The sequence below is a fragment of the Gossypium hirsutum genome, chromosome D12 (assembly GCF_007990345.1).
Source record: "Gossypium hirsutum isolate 1008001.06 chromosome D12, Gossypium_hirsutum_v2.1, whole genome shotgun sequence".
NCBI classification, from domain to species: Eukaryota; Viridiplantae; Streptophyta; class Magnoliopsida; order Malvales; family Malvaceae; genus Gossypium; species Gossypium hirsutum.
In genome coordinates this window covers 48,911,860-48,933,511 of record NC_053448.1, presented here as the reverse complement: position 1 = coordinate 48,933,511, position 21,652 = coordinate 48,911,860, and the positions used below count along the sequence as shown (strand labels likewise).

General features: G+C 32.9%; 1 protein-coding gene and 1 pseudogene across 2 annotated transcripts; both read right to left on the bottom strand.

Moving 5' to 3' along the window:
• Window positions 1-5,840: 5,840 nt before the first annotated feature.
• LOC107946300 (protein CHROMATIN REMODELING 19-like) lies at window positions 5,841-12,922 on the bottom strand (annotated as a pseudogene).
• A 901-nt stretch (window positions 12,923-13,823) lies between these two features.
• LOC107946298 (putative pentatricopeptide repeat-containing protein At2g02150) lies at window positions 13,824-19,365 on the bottom strand. Of its 2 annotated transcripts, XM_016880558.2 has the most exons (4): window positions 18,278-19,365; window positions 16,650-18,166; window positions 15,287-15,381; window positions 13,824-15,022 (listed from the first exon to the last, which is right to left on the bottom strand). In XM_016880558.2, the coding sequence occupies exons 1-2, from the start codon at window positions 19,247-19,249 to the stop codon at window positions 16,916-16,918; spliced, it is 2,223 nt and encodes a 740-aa protein (XP_016736047.2). In that variant the 5' UTR covers window positions 19,250-19,365; the 3' UTR covers window positions 13,824-15,022; window positions 15,287-15,381; window positions 16,650-16,915. The 2 variants fall into 2 exon arrangements, with proteins under 2 accessions (XP_016736047.2, XP_016736046.2); XM_016880557.2 differs by having other exon boundaries at window positions 16,650-19,365.
• Window positions 19,366-21,652: the final 2,287 nt, after the last annotated feature.

Below are 21,652 nucleotides of genomic sequence, written 5' to 3'. Positions count from 1 at the left end.
AACATATATTTTTTTATCGTAGTATATAATTTACAAATAACAAAATATATCAAAAATAATATACAAATACCAACAAATCAAATTTCATGAAGCTTTAACTTTCATGGTCTTATAAACGTGTGCGTATATATTGATTCAGGGATTTAGACAGTGGAAATTTTAAACAAAAGAAGAAGCAGCAGCAGCAGCAGCAGTAGCAAATGTATATAAACGGTATTTTTAAGGTATAAGATTACATGTTAAAAAAGTCACAATTAAAATATATCAAAATTCGATTAAATTTAGAAGACTTATCTAAATAAACCTAAACCAAACCTTTTCATAGTGTATTTAAACAAAATATCGAACATTTTTCCTTTCCAATTAGTTAAAGTCCACATCAATTAACCTCTTCAAGTGTCGAATTGCCAGCTTAGTTTGAAGTCTATCTTTGAGAGGATTTGGACAAAAATATTAAATCTAAAGAGTGATTTTAAACAAAAAAAAAAGCTAATTTAAAATATCTCTTTTTAATCTTGAGTGTAGCTCCAACCAATCCAATTTTAAATATTAGAATATTTTATTTTATTTTAGTTTACATAATATGTAATTTATTTCACATAAAAATTATAATTATAATATAAACATATGTTAAGTTGTCTTGTTTAAAATTTTAATAAGAATATATAATTATTAAATATTAAATTAAAATTAAGATATTTTTTAAAAAAAAATACTATAAGTGGGCTTGAGTTAGCGATTAATAAAATTAAACGAGTTTTGACAAAATATTACGATGAAATTGGTTCTGGAGAAGTAATGCCTGCACCAGTTGGCTTTGAGTCTGGAACTCCAAGATGTCTTTCAGCTTTCAAGCGAAGAATGTTACAACTTTTGGATACTGAGATTGCTTCTTAAAAATGAGTCATTCAACAACATCAAGCCAAGGTATTGGGGAATGATTTGTTGGCCAAACAACTTCAGTATCTCTTTGGCAGAACCATTAATAAACAAAAAAGGGGAGCAACTTGGAAGAAAGTTGGGATGCTGAAAATGATTTTAGCTTTTTTTATTTTCAAAGTTCATTTTTTAGGAATTGTTTATGGACTATTTTTCTTTACTTTGGTTTGTTATTTTGTGAGCCATTTTCTATTCTGCCTAATATAATATAATTTATAGTATTTTTTATGACATGAATAGTTTATTTGTTTGATTATGTTAATAGTTAAGTGTAATTGATTAAGGGGAAGTTACTTAGGGAGCATTTGTATTTTTTGTTGCATATGTTCTTCTATTATGGTTTTGTTTAAAAATATTTCAAATGGGGAGAATGTTGAGCTAATTTTTTAGCAATGCTAAGGAGTAATCTCTATTGGTGGCTGGCATTTTGCTCCGCTCAGAAACTTGCTATGTTTTGCGTTGACAAATTTTGGTAACAAAATTCTGAAATTTTGATTTTTGTTGATACTTTGGACAACTACAAGCTCATCTATGATATGCAAATCATTATAGTGACATATCTTGAAGATTGATTTGGATTGAATCAAGGAAATCAACTTCCCAAGTTTGAAGAGATTGGATCAGATTGGGTAAACTTGGAAGCATACCCTGATGATTCAAAACTTATCCTAGCCTCATTGGAGATATTCCACATATAGATTATCATGCTATTTATTTGGGAAGATTGATTGTAATTGATATAACATGTTAGAAAGGCTCGGTTATTTAAAAATTGAGGAAACTTGTATAGGTGATCTATTGATCTAAAAGCACTTATTTTTGTTCAAAGATGAACATTTTCTATGAGACGATTGAATGCAAAATCAAGTATGTTACTTGGTTATTATTTTAAGTTGAAAACTTAGTGGAGAGTTGTCTAGATTTTAAGTGCAAAAGTGAGGAGTCTAATCTAGTGAGCATTAGATGTTGTAATTAGTTGTTATACAAGTTGTTAAGATAGTAGATTATCTCTCTGAGAAAGCTCCATAAACGTAAGAAAATTAAACTGTGTAAACATATTGAGTATCTATATCACAAGCATCTAAATTAGATGGTACTACACATAAGTACCGGTTTTTCCAATTTACTTGCAAATAGTTTCCCGTAATATATACATATATAAGGGACTTGTTTAAGATCATTGGTATTAGGTTATATTGAGATAATTATATTCCATTTTTGCTCTTTTTTTTCTTAAGATTTGTATTGTGAAAGATAATTTAATGAATATAAGAGCCTTCGTAAATTTAATTTTTGACATACATTGTTGATGTAAAAGGGGACGAGGGTTATCTTTTTTATTTTTCGACTCATAAAACAAAATAAGTAAAAATAATATTCATTGACCCATTCAAACATTAATGATTATTATACTAATAAAGAGCAATTACGGTAACAAAAGTTCTACCTTTAAACTTCAAATTAAATTAATCCTATCTACAACAAATGAATAGAACTATAATTTAAACTTTTTAAGTATAAATCATTATCCCTATCAATAAACTAGCATTAATTCAGAGAATTATTTTAAAATGCCAAATTATTAAATCTTAAATCTCAAAGTATATCTATATTACTAATATTAAAATTAATTTTTTCCATTTTAAGTATGCAAACCCATTAATTTAGATAATGATGATTGAAATAATTAAATCATTATTTATAAGTAAAAAAACAATTATTATTTAGTTAACCATTTATAGTGCTTAGAATATTTGTATTATAATGTAATGTATAATGTATTATTAAAATTTAATAATATCCATAAAGTTTTTTTTTTGTTGCTATATTAACAAAATTAAACAACAATTTTAAAATATAAAATAATGTTTTAAATTTGATTTCAAATATTTTAATTAAATAAAATAAAATTCACCCACTAGTTTGTATTTATACTGTAAGCTTGTAATATTGAGTAGAGTATATCTATCCCTGGAGTGAATTAGTTTCACCAACCAATCGAAATAATTTAAACACACACCAAAATACTATGAATTAAAGTCTCATTTATTTATTGGCATAAGATTCATAAAGTATTACGATATATATTTAATAACTAATTTTCAAAGTCATTAAAAATAAATAATAAAATATTATAAAATATATGTAAGATGTTATACACTGCACTGCATCCCTGCTGTGTATCATCCATATAAAATAGTTGTTTTCACAGTTAGAGGGTGTAAGGGAGTGGAGAAGTTGAAAAACGGCGGAGCACATTTGAAACAGTGTTTAGAAGTTGGGATGGATAGCTTTGTGTGGTGTAGCCAGGCAGCAGTTAAAAAGGAACTGCAATTAATATGGAGATGGTGAAACTGGAATGAATACCCACAAGAATGAATGTACAATTTTTCATTAAAACAGGGAAACATGTGAATTGGGTTTCATGCATGTGAGCTGATGGCGACACCTGGGTTTCTAAGGACACATGGCGCCCACTCCTCCATTGCCCTTGCCTCGCCTCTCTTACTTTTTACTGTCTCTCTGCTCGGATTCAAGCATTTAAGAGAGAGAGACATGTTTTGACAAGCACTGGGAATATGACCTCTACCCACCACCCCCACTATTTCTTTTTTTATTTTAATTCCTTCTTCTGTGTAATGGAGTGTTTAAGTTTTATTAATTAAACAAATCTAATTAATCCATCACTGTTCTTATTCTGACAGTAGAGTTCCAGAAAATCCTGCTAATTCTCCTTAACTTGTATTACAAAAGTTAACTTATTTATTATTCCTACCTAATTTTTTTTAAACTAATTGATAAATTAAAAATTAAAGTATTAAAAGATAAGCAATAATTAAAATTTTAAATTATAAAATATATTATTTATAATTGATTACCAAATAGAATTTGAGTGTTTGATAAATAAAAATTTTAAATTATAAAAATTTGCATCCTTAATTTTTAAATATTTCACTTTATTCTAGATAAAATTAAATTTTAAACATCATTTTTTATGAAATAATAAAATGTAAAAACAAATAAATTAAAATTGAATTAATTAAAAGATTTTACTTATTTACATATCATGTTCCACACTTTTTTATAGAAAAAAATCTATCAAAATTATTTGTTATTTTGAATTATCAAAGGTATGTAAAAATAAATTATTGAAAAATACTAATTTTGAAGTGTTTTAATTTTTTTATTCTAAATCACTAACAAGAGATTTGTTTTTAATTTCAAGTTTATGGTTGACTTCATGTTCATGCTCAAGATCTAGTCTTTAGGCAACCTTTTTCTTTATATATAATAGAAAACCTATTAAACCAATCAACTGAAGTCAGTTTTCTGTCAAAAAAAAAACTGAAGTCAGTTTCAGTTCAATTAATTTTTAATGTATTTTTTAAAAATCAAAACGACCTTCCGTCAGAGTCTAAAAGCACAAAGGAAAGTAGAAACCAAACCTGAACAAATCAAATGATTCATGGTGTCACTTTTAAGCAGGAATTTTCTGTTCTTTTGGGGGGTAAATTTTAACCACTTAACCTACAAATAATGACAGCAAGTAAAAGAGACGGTTGGAGGTCACGGGCAGCCAAATTTTCTCCATCAATCATCATTTTCATCAAAGCCGTAAAAAGATTCTCTTAACATGAAAGAGAAAGAGAGAGAAAAAGGAGATGGGGATGGACGCAGCAACAAATATCTTTAAAACGGAATTTTAAGCGAAATTACATTCCAACTAACAATTTTTCCATGTTTTTCCCATTCCCAAACCCCCTCTTTTAGTATCATTGATTGATGGACTCACTCATTTTACCTCCTCCATGCAACCCATTTATAGATTCTGGACCATTGCTTACCTAAAACCATGTCTTTATATCTACCATTAATTTTCGAAGGTGGGCGTTACTTATCCAATATTAAAAATTAATCCAAAATTTGAGAGGATTTCTCTTTTATTTTAGTATTCAAAAACATGTGTACCTTCGAATCTCGACTTCTTAATCATTATTAAAGTATTTAACATTTCGTATCAACAGTACCTTAGAAATAACATTTTATCTTTTATTTACCTTAAAATATATCATGTGAACAAAGGAGACATGAATTACCTCGGTAGAGATAGGTAGTACGGTCCAATGGTGATGGCAATTGTTATTTGGTAGGGTAGGCCGTAGACGAGAAGTAATTGTAGGGCGCCCCACCCTGGAGTGGCCCCTGCATCTTTTCTCCGCCTCCAGCCCTCCACATGGGGGGGCTGCTCTCCATCCCTATCCCACAAATATTCCCTCCCTCGTGCCTTGTATTACAAACCTTATGCCTACCATATACTACATGCCAATTACAAGATTTAAAAAAAGCAGAATTTGCAATTTGAACTAAAAATAGTTTACGCATGAAATTTTATCACGTGGTATGTTTGAGTCAATCAATAGAGAAGTGTTCGTTCTTGTGAAAATATATTCCTGCCCTCAAACTTTTCCATCATTCAAACATCAGAACGCTAATTAACAGTTCATATCATCTGCATATCCAAATTCCCTAAACTCCGAGGCATCTTCATAGCTTACCAGAAATTTACCAATTTACTAATCTATATTACTCAGATGCTTTATTTTCTCTAAGGTACTCTTCATTCTTCTTAATATGCTCCGTATCTATCCAAGTTATTTATTTTTCCTAAAATACAAATGTTCAATAACTATATTTGACGCATTTGGACATGAGCACAAAATATAATCCTCTGAGCATGAAGAGGGAAATAATACTTTGAAAAGAAAAGAAAAAAAATACTTGAGCCTATCAAACACATACCCGTATCAAATAATCACCTCCAAAAATAACTTAGCTGCCAACTACCAAAATTTGTTCATACCGATGTAAATCCACCTCCACCAAGTAAAAGGGTTCTAAGATAATAATAATATTGGTACTCTTTACTATATCAAATGTAAGATCACAAATCAATTAGTTTCTCTTTAAGGAGAAGATGGAGCCATTCAGGAGGTGGGGTTTTGATACTTCTATCTGAAAGGCACCGAAAAGTCACCATCTCTCCTGCTAATAATTTTCTCATAAATATTCTTCTATGTTGGTGTTGGCTAATTAATACCCATGTAAGGCATGCCCTAAAAATTTTAAAGGTTGATTTTCCCCTCAAATGATCCTAAATCTAATAGATCAAGACAATTTTCTCTTCATCTACGAACTGATACAACAATGGGTCTTATGTGTACAAAGAATAAGCAAAAGTAAAGAAAACAAAAATCTATCACATACTAGTTTAGTTCTAGTTCATCAGTAGTGATGTCAGTATTTGTCCCATCGTTTTCTCAGATGTGTCACCTTCGTTCTCTATATCAATACCTGACTCTAGCACTGCAGCATCCAGAGTCAACTTCCTTTTTGCAATCTCATAAACATTCTCATCAACAGTACCTTTAGTAACCAGCCTGCAAATGATACGAAACTATGTTAATTTTGCATCTACAACTTCACAATGCATTGATGAGCCAAGAAGAAGAAATAAAAAATGGGAAAAGAAGGGTATTTCTGAGCACCTGTATATAGTAACTGGCCTAATTTGGCCAATTCGATGGCAACGATCTTCAGCCTGCCGGTCAATCTGTGGATTAAAATCCATGTCATGGATAATTACAGTATCAGCTCCTGTCAAGTTCAAACCCTGCCCTCCAGCTCTCGTGGACAACAAGCACGCAAATATTGAAGTGTCATTATTGAAATCATCAACTATAGTCTGCCTATCAGTCACCTGAGTACTGCTCAAAGTAAGAAATATTCAATGCACAGATAATGTTAGAGAATGTATAGGAAAAAGAAACTGGAACACCATGTTTATCTGCCCGTAAAAAATGCCTGCACTAGTTAAGCCTCATAGTAGAAAACTGGAACCAGCAATTTAAAAGAAAACAACAAAACTTTTATCCCATAAAGGAGGACAAAGAAAAATCTAGTGAAGCAGAATGTAAGCAACACCTTCCATCAAGCCGTTTATATGTAACTCCAATAACATCTAAAGTCCACTCTAAGATATCAAGCATTGATGTCCATTGGCTAAAAATCAGAACTCGATGCCCACTTCTCTTGAGTGAAGGGAGAAGCTTTGCTAAAGCCTGCAGCAACATAAATCACACGCAAATGTAATTGATGCATGACAGTTAGGAGGATGAAAGAGAAAGAGAATAAACAATACCTGGCATTTAGCTGAAAGCATAACATACTCATCAGAAAGAGCTCCTTTACCACCAGTAATTCCATAGCGAATTAAAAGCTGTATTAACGATGTTTAAAACAAATATATGAATACCAAAACTATAAAATAAAAAAAATTATAATTTTGGTCACATTAGATTTAAAATTGCAAAAAGAGACACCAGCATAAACTTAGCAGTTATAGCCGTCATTACGCAGAGAAGAAGAATAAAAGGGAATTGTATGCACAAAAGGTACTCATCAGTTTCTGATCCACTAGTCACGATTGAAATGGAATAAGCTATTTGGAAAGATAAGTTTAAATATGAATGATCACACTTGAACATTGAGGTCTAAAACAAGTAAATTTGTGGATTAATAGCATTTGGATAAAGTGATCAATAAGTGATAAATTCGTAGTTTATTGTATTCATTAGGTCTGCTTAGAACTGAAATAAATATAACATCAATTCTAACCAGTACTTCATAGAAACTGTAACAAAACATGCCATCCAAAATAAAGCTCTGCAAATAGGTCTGTATTTCGTTTTCATTAGGTTGTTTAAATGTCGTAATTGAAACTACATTCGATCTTTGAAAATTATGTAGGTATCAGTATGCTAAATATTATATGGACGGTGAACACCACAAGGAAGCATCCATCAACCTACTTTTATGGTTGACTGATGGTGATGGATCCATTCCACATCATAATGACCTAATATGCTTTAACCTCAAGCCTCAAAGGAGAAAAGAGGACCCAAACTGGAAGACCAGATAAATCTAAAATGAACTTGGAGCAAAACCACTAAGACTGACCCAAAAGTCAATCCAGTCATATGGCCTATACAGGCCAGACCTTGGACAAGGTTTTTACAAATTTGGACCAGCTCAAATTAGTATTTAACAATAAAATTATTAAAAATTAACTATAAAAATATGTAACTTTTTTTTCCTTAGTGGCTGACCACCGACTAGGCTTGGGTAAAGAACTTAAAAGAAAAATTTTGGACCACAGCCTGGCCTATGGACACCCAAGAACATATATGACAAAAAAAAATAGCCTACATTATCATTGAAGTTGTCAGTAATTAAAATCACATCCTTGATCACTCACATAGCAATTTAGGTTGACTAAAATATTATTCAAATCTTGAGTTCCCTCATCTCAGTTTCGACATAAAAGTCAATTATGGGCTCAGAACATATTGGTGTTGAAAACCAGTTTCAATCACTCACCTCAGAATTTAAGCTTTTAGGTTGAATCAGTCTGCAACTGTTTTTATACTACAAAACAACTTAAAATAGGTTCACTACTAAGGGAACTATTGCAGAAAGAGAACTAAACTACAGGTCTTCATATTGAGTGGAAAATTTAGGGAACATGCTGATAAAATGAAGAGAAACTACCAACCAACCTGCAACCCTGATACTCAAAGATATTCTCATCCTTTTCCAGTACTTAAAAGTCTTCCTTGTTAACTCTGATCTATCTTCTTTTTCAACCTTCACAAATAATTTAAATTTCCTATTCTATAAACTACTTCAAATATATTGAATGACTCTCGTTTCTTGAAAGAGGAACTAAGAAACAAACAGAATAAAGAATAAATATACTTAAAACAAACAGTAATCACCGCAAGCCTCAAGTCTTGAAAAGGGAAAAGGAAATTTCTTAATCAAAAGAATTACCCGATTAATAGAGAAGTCATTGTAATTCTTTAGTTCCTCAATTACTCTGTCCAAGGTACATTCAAAAACACCCATTGAATGTAACCTTCTAGCAAAGCAAACAACGTCCTCATCATTATAAATTCGCCTCACTAATAATGGATGATTTGCAATCTAGAGAAGTTTAAAGCAAAGATATTAGGTTTAAGCACCAGAGACCCTTTTGAAATTAAATACATGGCAAGGGAAAGATAAGGAATATAATGAAGCACCTTTCTAAACTGAACAAAATAGTTTGAGATCTGACGTTGAGGAAGAATTCCAACAATATTATTCATATCAGATTCTGAAAGCTTAGCTATCCGTGCTCGTGAGATTGTACGATACTCCTCTATGGCTTCCCTATATGCATCTTCTTGTTGCTTCTCCATAATTACATGCTCAACCTGCAAAAGGGATACTTAGCTACACTAGAATATTGAAACAGTTACCGCTACAGAAGAATTTTCAAATTAAAGTCCCTCAATAAAGTATACACAATATCTAACCAAAACCTAAGAGTAAGAAAGCATCTACCCGTTGGATCTTTGGGACGAGTTGCTGCATGACATCAGATTTCAGACGCCTCAAGATGAATGGTCCCAGAATGGACTTCATACGACCAACCAACTCCCTATCTTCTGCATTTAGTAGCTTCTTCAAGTCTACATCCTCAGTGGCGAAAAGATCAGGCATCATGAACTCTAGCAACGACCACAGCTCCTGCAACAAAAAGCTATCCACTCAGCAGCAACAAAATAACATGTACAATACTCAGAAGCATATTTAGAAAACATATTTTCTAATACCAGCAGCATTTTATTCAGACAAAAGAAAAATCTTATCAGAAGGTTTCATGATAACAGGAAAGGTATTTCTTACCAAAATGGGATTCCATTGACAGCAAAGAAAATATATGAAAGACTAAGGAACAAAAGACATTTTTATCTAAACTAGAAATTCAAAGCATGATTCATTGAGTTGAAATATTGCTGTCATAATACAGTCTACATTGAAAAGAATTGCTTCATTTTTCCCATACTAAATTTTGGTTCTCTTTGAGAAATAGTTTTTAATGGATGAAATTCTATGCTTCAGCATAACAGAACTTTTCTCAATAATGTGAACCATATGACTCACTGAACCATACCACCACAATGCTCAATAACCATTATTTACTTAAATTACTTCTGGTTCTAGAATTACTTTAGGACAGAGGAGAAGGTAATAGTACGTGTAAATCATTTTGCAGTGGTGTGCCTGTTAGCATAAGACGCTGTTTTGCATTTCGAGCAACTGACATTAGGTTTTTCCACCTATAGCTGTTCTTATCCTTTAAAGCATGGGCCTCGTCCATTAGCACACAGCTCCAATGCCAACGTTTCAGAATTTTACGATCATCCTTCTGCTGCACACTATAGAAACCACTAATAAAAACCAAATACACACATGTACACACTCATGTAGACAAACAAACAGAATAGAACACAAACCCAGATAACAAAAAGCATACCTGTGTCTTTCAAGAAGTGAATAGCACACAAGGAGGACATTAAATGGAGGTGGTAATCCAGCTTTGGACAAAGAGCTCAACTCTTTCGAGTAAGCTGCTCTGCCAGCACCATGATACTGAAGTACAGAAAAGGTTGGGCACCACTTCTTAAGTTCTCTTTCCCAGTTTTCTAAAACTGAGGCAGGACAAACTATCAAATGAGGACCAGGATCATTTTTCAGATGTTTCAGCAAAGTTAAATATGTAATAGCCTGTAGAGGAAAGCAATTTAGCCTGATAAAATGAAATGTAGACAAGATTTATCTGGCAAAACAAATTAGTCTTCTGGTACCTGAATGGTTTTCCCAAGACCCATCTCATCTGCCAATATAGCTGCACATGTATAAAAAGTTGTTAGCCCTTCCAAACCATACCAATTACCTAAAACATAGACAAATATGTACTTGGAGCCTAAAATTATAAGTCTAGGGACAAATCTTTTCGTGCATATATATCTTATTAACACGACTGCCCCAAATTGCAGCATCAATTGACTTGGGCATGAATTTGACAAGCGAGTAATAATAATAAATTATTTGGAAGAGGGACGATTTTCAAATAAGAAAAGAATTGGATCAAGTCAACAAAAACCAGACAATCAGCATCCAAAACAGTGAAAAAAATCTAGACAAAGAAGCATCAGCATCTAATATATAGGTTGCAACAGACTAATAGCAATAAGTATTGATGATTGTGTACCACACTTATTAGCCAGTAAAAAACTGGAAGGCCAGATTACTTTACAATTAACATCAGTATATGAAAAAAGAAAGCAAAAGAAACAACCATTCCCTGTTTGGTTTATTCAAAATCAAATGCAGCAATAGGACCCCCAACCCTGCCAAATTCTTGTCACGTTCTTTTTCTTTTCAAATTGGAAACTTATTGAAACAATCATGAATCTGAAAGATCTCTTTCGTGGCTTTCTTAAACTGAACAAAAATTCAATATCATTCCCTGAAAATTAAGAGTATAAAACCTAAATATTATCTATTCTAGAAAGCCATTATTACTCAAGTTTCTTATCATTTCCTTCTCCCCCCTTCCCAACCAAAGTTATAGACACATTCCAAGAAAGTGACAGATGATGAAGGTTGATGCAGTTATCATGCAACACAAGTTTTGACAACACCACCCATAGTTCTGAATTTCATGTTCTGTTTCTTCATCTTAAATTTTAGTCACCCAATAAAAATTAAAGATCTCCAACTATACATGAGAATCTAGGCCAATACAGACATCTAAGAATGAGCATTTAGGTTTTACAGAAACCGTTTGTTCTTACTTCTCAGCTTAATTCTATTAGATATAGGAATGTGCTCAAGAATTTATCAAATCTCAGCAACAAATACAAATTATTATTTAGGAACCACATCAATAACAGAAAAACCTAGAAATATAAAGCCCAGGCATAACAGAACTGGTGTCCAAAGATCAAAACAAGTACCTCCTCCAATACCCTTTCGATGCAACAGAAGAAGAAAGTTTACACCAACTAGTTGATATGGCTAGAGAACTGGCTGAAAACCAGAATCCGCAGCCCCACATGCAACATCAACATCATTCTGCAAGAGTAAGACATAAGCCAATTTAGAAACAAGCCTATCTGAAAACCAAAAGGTAATGTTGAACAGATATTGCATTCATACATTCCCCGATTTCAGCCATGTAGTATCTCAAAACAATCGTCTCCACAAAAATGATGTCAAAACGAAATTTCAAGCAATACCAATTTGCAACTATTGTGGTGATTTCCATCAAACTACAGCTTAAACATAAAGCATAATGACATGCATTCACCTAATTAAGTCGATCTGAACTTAATGCAAACTTTTGCAATTTCATAGAGCTCTTTTCTAAATAAATATATATAGATATAGACAAAAAGTTCGAGTGATCACGGCCTTCGCTGCCTCAATTTTCTCAGTAACCAAACAAAAAAAAATAAGATGCTTTCAACTTCTTTTCAATAAAATATACCTGCGTAACGATTCTCACGGAAGAAGCTTCTACTTCGGCGTATCGTTCACAAGAAGCAGCAGAACTCCCGTAAAGCTCCTTCCGAAGCTCAGTCGATATTTTCGCACACTTTTGCAACGCCTTCCCTACCACGTCATCCTCTTGCAGTTCCTCCATTTCTTCACTTGACTCAACATCAAACACCTCATCAGAGCAAGCATTTTCATTGTCTTCCTCGTCGTCGTCAACCACGAATCGACGGACACGGTTGACAGGCCGGGCGACATCCTCGGCTTCAACATCGTCGTCTTCCAAGTTGGAGACCCCGTCGTCCTCCAACTGTTGGATTTCGACGCAATCGTCGCTGCTTTGGCCGGAATAATTAGTGTGAGATTGGGAATAGAAAGAGAAAGATTTGATTGGAGGAGGGTTAGGGCTTTTCTTTGAAACCCGGGAAGGCTTGAAAGAATGATTTTCCAATCCATCGTCTGAACTTTCGTCCAAAACGCGCTTCATTTTTGGTTTTTCCTTTAAATTCTAGCGCATATGAGTCTAGAGGATTTAACTTCTTAAACACAAGTGAAAGTAAACAGAAGTTTAAGCGGTCATCTTTATTTATTTACTGGATTGTTTATGTTTACTAATCCAAAATATCACTGACTTAATTTATTCATTGCATAATTTGTCATTGCTTAATATATATCACTGTAATTTCCTTTTTTATTTTTTATTTTTTATTTTAAATTTCGATCCAATTATTTTGGTTAATTTTATTAGTATGGTATTTTTAAATTAAAAAACATAATAATTTATTTACCTCTTGCAATTTTACTTAAAAAATTTATTTTTTTGTCAAATCACATTCCTTTTAATTTTGTTGACCTGAATGACATGTAAAAATGTAATTATTTTCTTTAATTTAAAAAAAATCTAAAAAGAATTATAAAAATTGTTTTTAAAATTTAGAAATCATTAACATTATTTAAAAGTATAAAAATTAATATTTTTAAATTTTAAAAAATTAATTAAATATTAACATGTTATCGATGTAGCAATCCATGACTTTTTTTTATAAAATTTGAGAATAAAAAAATCATTATATGAAAAAAAACTCACTCAATAGTCATAAACCTAAATTTAATAAAATAATTTTAACTTTTAACAATTAAATCTAAATTTTAAAAGTTGAAAAGCAAATAGATTAAATTTCTAAAAATACAAAAACTCAATTCCAAATTTACAAAAAATAAAAATAAAAAGAAACTTATGATATATTTTAACATTTGTTATTATAATTAAGATTTATTTGTATTTTATATAAATTCTTTATTAAATTAGTGCAGCTATTAGCTGAATCCTTGAGTTAAAAAAAATTATTATTATAAAAAATATATTTCAAAGAAAATAAGATATCGTCATAAAATGAAATTAACTGAAACATCGTAGTCTATGCTCAAGTGTGATCTGTACTAAAAAGAGTATTATTATGTTCGAAAACTAAAGCTCCGAATCACTGAAATGCTTGCAACTTTAAAACTAGTTTTTACATGAATGATTCATAATTCTGCAAACTATTTCAGACTTCTGTAATAAGTTAGGTGGTCGAGCATGTTCATTGTCGGGTAAACTATAAAAATAATCACTTTTGTTTGCATCAGATTACATTTTAGTCACTTATGTTTAAAATATTAAGTTTTAGTTACTTACGTTCGAAATACTACGTTTTAGTCACTTGCATTATCGTTTTGTTACGAAGTGGTCACACTACCATTAAACTTCGTTACCTACGTAACGGCAATCCTACACGACAGTTCAAATGGATTTTAAATACTAATTTGAATATCCTACATGGCAATCCAAATAAAATTTATTTAATTAAAAACTTATTTTTATACTAACAATTGAACATCCAAGTTGGCATTTAAAACCCATTTAAATTGCAACGTAGAACTGCTGTTAAGGAAGTAATGGAGTTTAATGATAGAGTGACCACTTCATAACAAAACGATAACATCAGCAACTAAAACGTAACATTTCAAACATAAGCGACTAAATTGTAATCTAAAGCAAACAAAAGTAATTATTTTTATAGTTTACCCGTTCATTGTCCGACTCCTCAAAGGATCATAGAAGTAAGCCCCATAAATCCAACCTCATTGCCTGTCCGGCTTTATGCTTCGATATCACTCGATGCACATAATCCTGGCATTTACCCGGAGCTTTCGGTGCTGGACATATGCCAATGCCAACACGATATATGTCTGTTTTATACTTGTCAAGCCTACTACAACTGCAGATCAATCAGGCATAGTAGATTAACACTGTCCCAGCTTCCCAAACAGATAATGTTTCTTCCGATTCCATACAGAGATCCCTGACCTTCATTGGCTCGTTCAATAATTCAAACTCCAACGCCTACCTGATCTCCTCAATGTGGTGCAGAAGGGCCCAGAAAACAAACCACTGTTGCTTCGCTATCGCTGTTGTCTCTGATGCACACAAACCTTGTCATGCTTATAGCATCACCCAGATCTACTGCCTCCAACACAATATACATTAGTCTTATACCCATCAAACCCACAACTGGAGAAGACATTTAACATTCTCCTCCATAGAGTTTGACATTGTAGTCCCAGAAATCAAATTCGAATCTCCATTTGATCTCTGTGTTTGCAGGTCAAACATAGCCTTCCTTGTCAGTTTACACAAGCTCAATAATTGCATTAACTATAACACATCAATAATCCTAGATATCTAAACCGAAGTAATTAAACATAAAAATATGCATCCATAAACATATAACCGAAATAATGATTCATCATTAAATACGGAATTGGAAACGGAAAAAAGAAACCAATTTCACAGTTTTTATGGCACTAGTTTTCCCACATAAAATAAAGAGAAAAATATATAATACTAAAAACTTACCTGAAGAGAACAGTATCATCTGCTGTAAACCTTTTTATCTGCACCGACAGTCAAGAGTACAAGTATGCGGATTGAGGAATGCAGCTTTGCTTTACCTAAATGATAAGTGTATTAAAAAAATGAAAGCCATTGAAGCTAGCACGATACAGGTCAACTGAAAAGCAACCCTGACAAGAAAGCTAGTGAACAAAAAAAGGAAGTCTTAAATTGATGATAAAAGAGGCATCTGGATTCTTATACACCAAACCCTACCCAAATTACTTAAAATTCATAAGATACAATGTATTTTTGGAAAAATGTTTGTGGCATAGATGTAAACTCAGACTATGAGCTCTCCACAAGAGTCTTGATATTGTAACCATGGACTTAATTGTATATGCTGACTGTAATTCAGTTGAATAAAAATTTGGTATTTGTCAGTGCAAAGATGCTATCACCTAAAGAAGCATGGTCGTCAACACTCAACAAAATCATACAAAGAATCAGTTCCTCAAACCTACTTCTCAACTGAACTTGTATAACTTCCATAGCAGCCATCAGGTGTCAAAACTACTAGGGGAAAAGGAAACATTATTGAATTGACACATAGGAAATCTAACAGTGCTAAGAAATCGGTAGTTAGCATTCAGATCTATTGGGTAGTGCTGAGTAGTTTATCAATGCCTACAGGTTTGATGTTGAAGAACTATCCCTAGTGGAGAGCTTTGGCACATAAATATGTTGCTGACGTGAAAAAAAAAATCAGAGATATTCAATAACTACGACAGTTTGTTGGTGCAAAACAACTTCTGAAGCCTGAACCATAAACTGCCATAAGTACATATATCAAGATCAATCATTCAAATGACCGGGAGAGGATATATTGTCAAGCAACAACTTGTCGTTAGCTGTTTTCTATATTATTCTGGGTCTTCATTTTCTTTTTTGGATGCATATTCAGACATGGGTATGAAAATAGGACACTACAAAGACCCTCCAAATGCACAGAAAACTTAGAAAAAGGTTGAGCATACCCATTTTAGACGCATACCCGTATCCAACACTCATCAGAGTCTGAATAACATAGGCTTTTCTAATTCCCGGAAATGTTTAGATGTTCTAACATTCCAGTACCGTGAACACAACCTTTAAAACGTCCAATTAAGGATAAACCCTATCACTTTCAATATTTCATGATAATATAAGAAATCAAAAGCAAATACGAAGAGTATTGGAAAACCAAATCTAATTTTATCAGTTCTATTACTAAGACGTCTTATACTGTAGTCTCATCCTATAAAAACTATGCATCAATAAGATACACTATTCCCACTGTTTCTACACATTGAAGAAACTAAAGTTATCAGTTGTGACCATAACTCACCAGTCAGCATCAAGGGATGGAACATACGATCTATGCACAGTGCACCAAAAGCTTATTTGGCTCCAAAACAAAACATCTTCTGCCCACAGTTTTGCATCACTAAGAAACGACACAGTAAGGATTTGTTATCAACGATTCTGCTCAAACATGTTTGCATTCTCACGACCAGGATTGCCCACAGTTTCTTATTCTATTTTATGGTACACCCCAGTCCTCCAGTTCATGTTTTGTACACAGCTTGAACAAGAGGACCAAACAATTAGACTTTAAGTTTGTACACTCGGAACAGCAAGATGGACAGGACTAGTAATTAAACCCATCTTAGCCATTTCATTTTGCAACTCAATGGCTTCAGTAACATGTCCGAGCTCATAGTACTTCCTTAATACACCAATGCAAAGAATTTCATCAGGGAGAATACGCTTGCTTATCATCTCATCCAGAAATTCTCTTGCTTTCTCTAACTGGCCACATCGGCAAAACCCTGAAACCAGGGAAGTGTAAGCCGACAAATCAAGCTCCATGCCCATTTCAATCATTCTGTCCCGCAGATTCAAAGCTTCCTTAAAATTCCCGTGCTTCAGATTGCCATCTATTAAAGCAGTGTAAGCAGTTGTATCCAGAACCAAATTTTTACTTAGCATTTCATCATACATGCTTTTGGCTGCTTCAATGAAATTATTTTTACAGAGGCCATCAATCAATACTGTATAAACTGCAACATTAGGTTGTAAATTGAAATCTGGCATTCTATTGAAATAATTAATTGCCTCTAGAACCAATCCATTTTTGCACAAACCATCAACCAAAACACAAAAAGTCACAACTGTAACTTCAATTCCCAGGTCCCACATTTCTTCTAGCAGATTCAGTGCCTCAATGGTTTTCCCCGCCTTAAAATAAGAATCCATGATTGTAGTATATATGACTGGATTCAGACTCAGTCCAGATGCCTTCATTTCATCGGTGACAAATTTAGTTTCTTCTATTTTATCATCGTTGCATAGTCCCCAGATGATAGTTCCATGCAACAAAAGGTCAGGTTTAATGCTTTTCTCCTTCATTTCTTTCAAAAGATTCAATGCATGCTCCATCTTCTTAACTTTCATATAGCCATGAGTAAGGGCAGTATAAGTTTGCACATTAGGAGTTAAACCAGCTTTCAGCATTGCCCTAAAAACTTCCTCTGCTTCCTTCGTTCGCCCTGCTTCACAAAGGCCATCGATTATAGTTGTATATGTAACAATGTTCAAGGCAATATTTGCCTGCAACATCTCATTAGCCAGCTTCAATGCTTCAGTTAGGTTACCAGCTTTACAATTAGCATCGATTAAAGAAGTATACGTGTACTCATTGGGTAAAAGACCAAGCCGCCTCATATCAACTAAGAATTTAATCCCTTGCTGCATCATCCCTTCCTTGCAAAATGCATCAATAAATGTGCTATAAGTAACAACATTTGGTTTCAACCCCTTATTCCTCATTTCACGAAAAAACTCAAAAGCACGAGGCATCATCTGAAATTTACAAAAGCAGTTTATCAAGGCATTGTATGTAATTACATCAGGCTCACACCCTACGTTCTTCATCTCTTCAAAATAGAAAAGGACTTCATCCAAAAATCCTACCTTTCCATATCCATCAAGTAGGGAGTTATATGTGACAACATCCGGTGTTAGGCCAATCTCTTTCATTTGTCTAAATAACATTCTTGCAGTCTCCAAGTCCCCTTCTTTGCACATACAATCTATCACTATATTATAAGTGTAAACTGACGGGGCGATGCCAGCCCCAACCATTTCCTCCAAAAATCTCCGAGATTGGTCCCTTCTCCCCGACTTACAAATCCTATGTAAAAAAGCATTGCAAGAACGAACTTTAGGCAAAACTCTAAACCTTTTCATTTTCGTAAAACATCGGCTAGCCTCCTCAAGTAATCCCAAATCCACCAACACACTAAACAAAGCATCAAACACCCCAAAACCATACGGACAAACATTCCTAGTAGACCAAAGAACATCAAAAAAATCGCAACCTGGAAACACTACCCCACGCCTTGACAAAACGAATTCCTTAAGAACAGCAGTAGCATCAAAATACATTCTACCATAAAACAAAATGTGTACTAATCTACAATAAGATTCACTTGTAGGGCTAAACCCTTTCTGGGTTTTCGCCAATTTGAAGAATTTCAATGCCAAATGAGGTTCCTGTTTCAAACCAACCAAGATCTTAGACACCCAAATGGGTGCCAAGCTTGAACCAAATAAACTGACAATCTTTGGGTCATTCCATTGGTCCTGTCGAATGATTCTACACAATGATTCCCTACTGAAATCATCTAAAAAAATGTTTGTATTACAATTAGACTTAGTCCCAAATGGGAACTTGATCACAAAACAAAAACTAGTGAACAAAACAAAAGGGCAGAAAATAATAGAGTTATTGGAGGGTGGAGAAAAACTGAGGAGATGAGGGTTTTGAAAGAGAAGAAAAGGGTGGCTTACTCTGGCAGGGATTCTGCGGTTGATGTGTAAGAGATTGCGGAGAGATACAAGCATTTTGGTTAAGAAACTTAGAGTTGCAGAGATTAGCTTCATTTTTTAAGCGGAGATTGCATTTTTTTTTAAACAAATTCGAAGACTGATTGAGTGAGAACTGGGAACTGGGAACTGGGGAATGAGTTTTGGTTAGGGTTTAACAATGTAGCAGAGAAGGTGTCTAGGTTAATGGGTGATGGACTATAGCGGTAGGCCATCGACTGCTTCTCTTAGAGATTTTGGGCTTTCAGTTCTCAGCCCACTACAACCCAAGGTGTTGAAGTGCAGTATTAAACTTATTAAAAAGTAATTCAAAACTACACAAGAATTTTAACAATTTTAGTTAAACGTGTAATATCATACCTAAATTTTGATTTTGTGTAATTTTATATATAATTTTTAATTTCATTCAACTTTTATAAAAAAAACTAATATCATTTTCGATATAACACCATTTTACATTTACATATTATATATACAAATAATTATCCTTGTATAATATAAAAAGTTGATGTATTCATTTATTTAATTTTGTATAATTAAACCAAAATCAAAATTTAATGTATATAATTGCAAAAAACAAAAGATCATTTATCAAATTGTATATTGATTCAAAGTTCATGTATAAATTTTTTATATTTATCCAAAAAAAAAAGAGTTTGAACCCATGTCATATAAGATTGAAGAAGTTTTAACCATCACTCCAAACTATTGTACTAATAAAAAAAGAATAAAACTAGCTTGTGAAGCTTGAGTTAAATATTCCACATTTGTTGAAAAACATGGAATGACTAAAATGTACTTGAGGAAGTGGCCACTTCTTGAAGTGTTACAACAAAGTTGGACAATTTTCATATTTGTGAGATTCCCCACAAAAAATGTTTTTTTTTAACCGCCGCACAAAGAAAATATTTTGTTACGAATGAACAATATATTGAGGAATTGTTCATACATAAAATCATCATTATTGATATGGGCTTTTTCCACATAAAAATGAAATCTTTTGTTACAATAGTAGCAGAAGTGATGTGGATTATTCAAGAATCGAAGTCGATTTGTTTCATAAAAAGAAGATATCAATGAACTTCTATGAAACGGTTTCACGAGATTCAGTCAATTGTCTTGATCATGGGATATCATTAAGAAATAGGAATCTATGTTATCAAAAGATTTCCTGCGATTATTTGGCAATTTATTGAACTTGATTCTTGAGTTGTGTTGATATTGTGGTGTGTATCTAGCACATCAATGAAGATTGTATCACTTGAGAAAACTATTTTGGAGAATCGGATTAGATCATGCTTATCTGATCCCTTGGATTGAGGATATTGGATCGGATTACAACGTTGATATCTTAGCTACCAAGAGTCCTTATTTATCTTGTTTATTATTATCCCATTATTTTCAACTAGTTTAGTTGTTGTTTAATACGGATTGTGATAGATCACAATATAAGGCATATCTTCAACCTCCACTAACAACTCCATAATTAGGGTTGAGAGAGAGGTAAGGAATGGACCAAGGAGCTTACTATTCAAGCTTTACTGAGTTATTTCGTGTTAGATCAAGCTCATGTCAAGCTTGATTCACACATTAACCAACCAGATTAAGCTTCGCTTATACACTTTTCTCCAAGCTCATAAGCTTAGGGCAATTAATTATCCTCAATACCTCGTACCAATCTTTTCACCTGCATATGCATGTAAATGAATTGCATAGTAAAGTACAACTGATTCATGAATATAGGAAATTAAAAAGTATATATTAATAAGATGTGAGACAAGGATGTCCTTTTTGCCTCTATTTTATGGATTTATTCAAATGAATATGATTGCTTGTTAGAAATTTTATTATTAATCGGTAGATATGTATTCACGTACACAAACTATATGGTTTGGCTTTCAGGTTGAGGTTGAAAGGATAAGAGGGCATCCTTATGAATAAACTAGTTGCTGCAAGGCACAAGACAGATAAGAAGTGTGTAGGAACAGAAGCTGAAATCTAAGTTGCAAAAACCAAGTAACAAGAAAAATATATTCGAAGAACTGGCCACCTATCGTATCTTCCTTGATGGAGTTAGTGCTCCTGAAAATCCAGATTTTCCTTTCCGATCAATTAGTCCTGCCTCTACCCCACAAAGCTTCTTTTCACTTTCTAACTTCTATCAAAATTCTCATTTGGGCTCTTTCATGTCATGCTATTGTCAAGTATTAAAATAACATACTCCCCTGCACTAAGACTGGTTAAAGCTAAAATGATGCCTCTCGCTTATCTTTCCCAAATCCCCTCCACATGAACATAAATTCCTAATGCTAAGATCATGTTGATTGAAATTTAAAATCATTTACAACATGTTTGGTTCACTGGAATGGAATAGGATTGTAATAGAATAGTCATTCTCTAGGAATGGAATAGGGCAGTAATGGAATTGAAATTTAAAATCATTTACAGCATGTCTTTTCC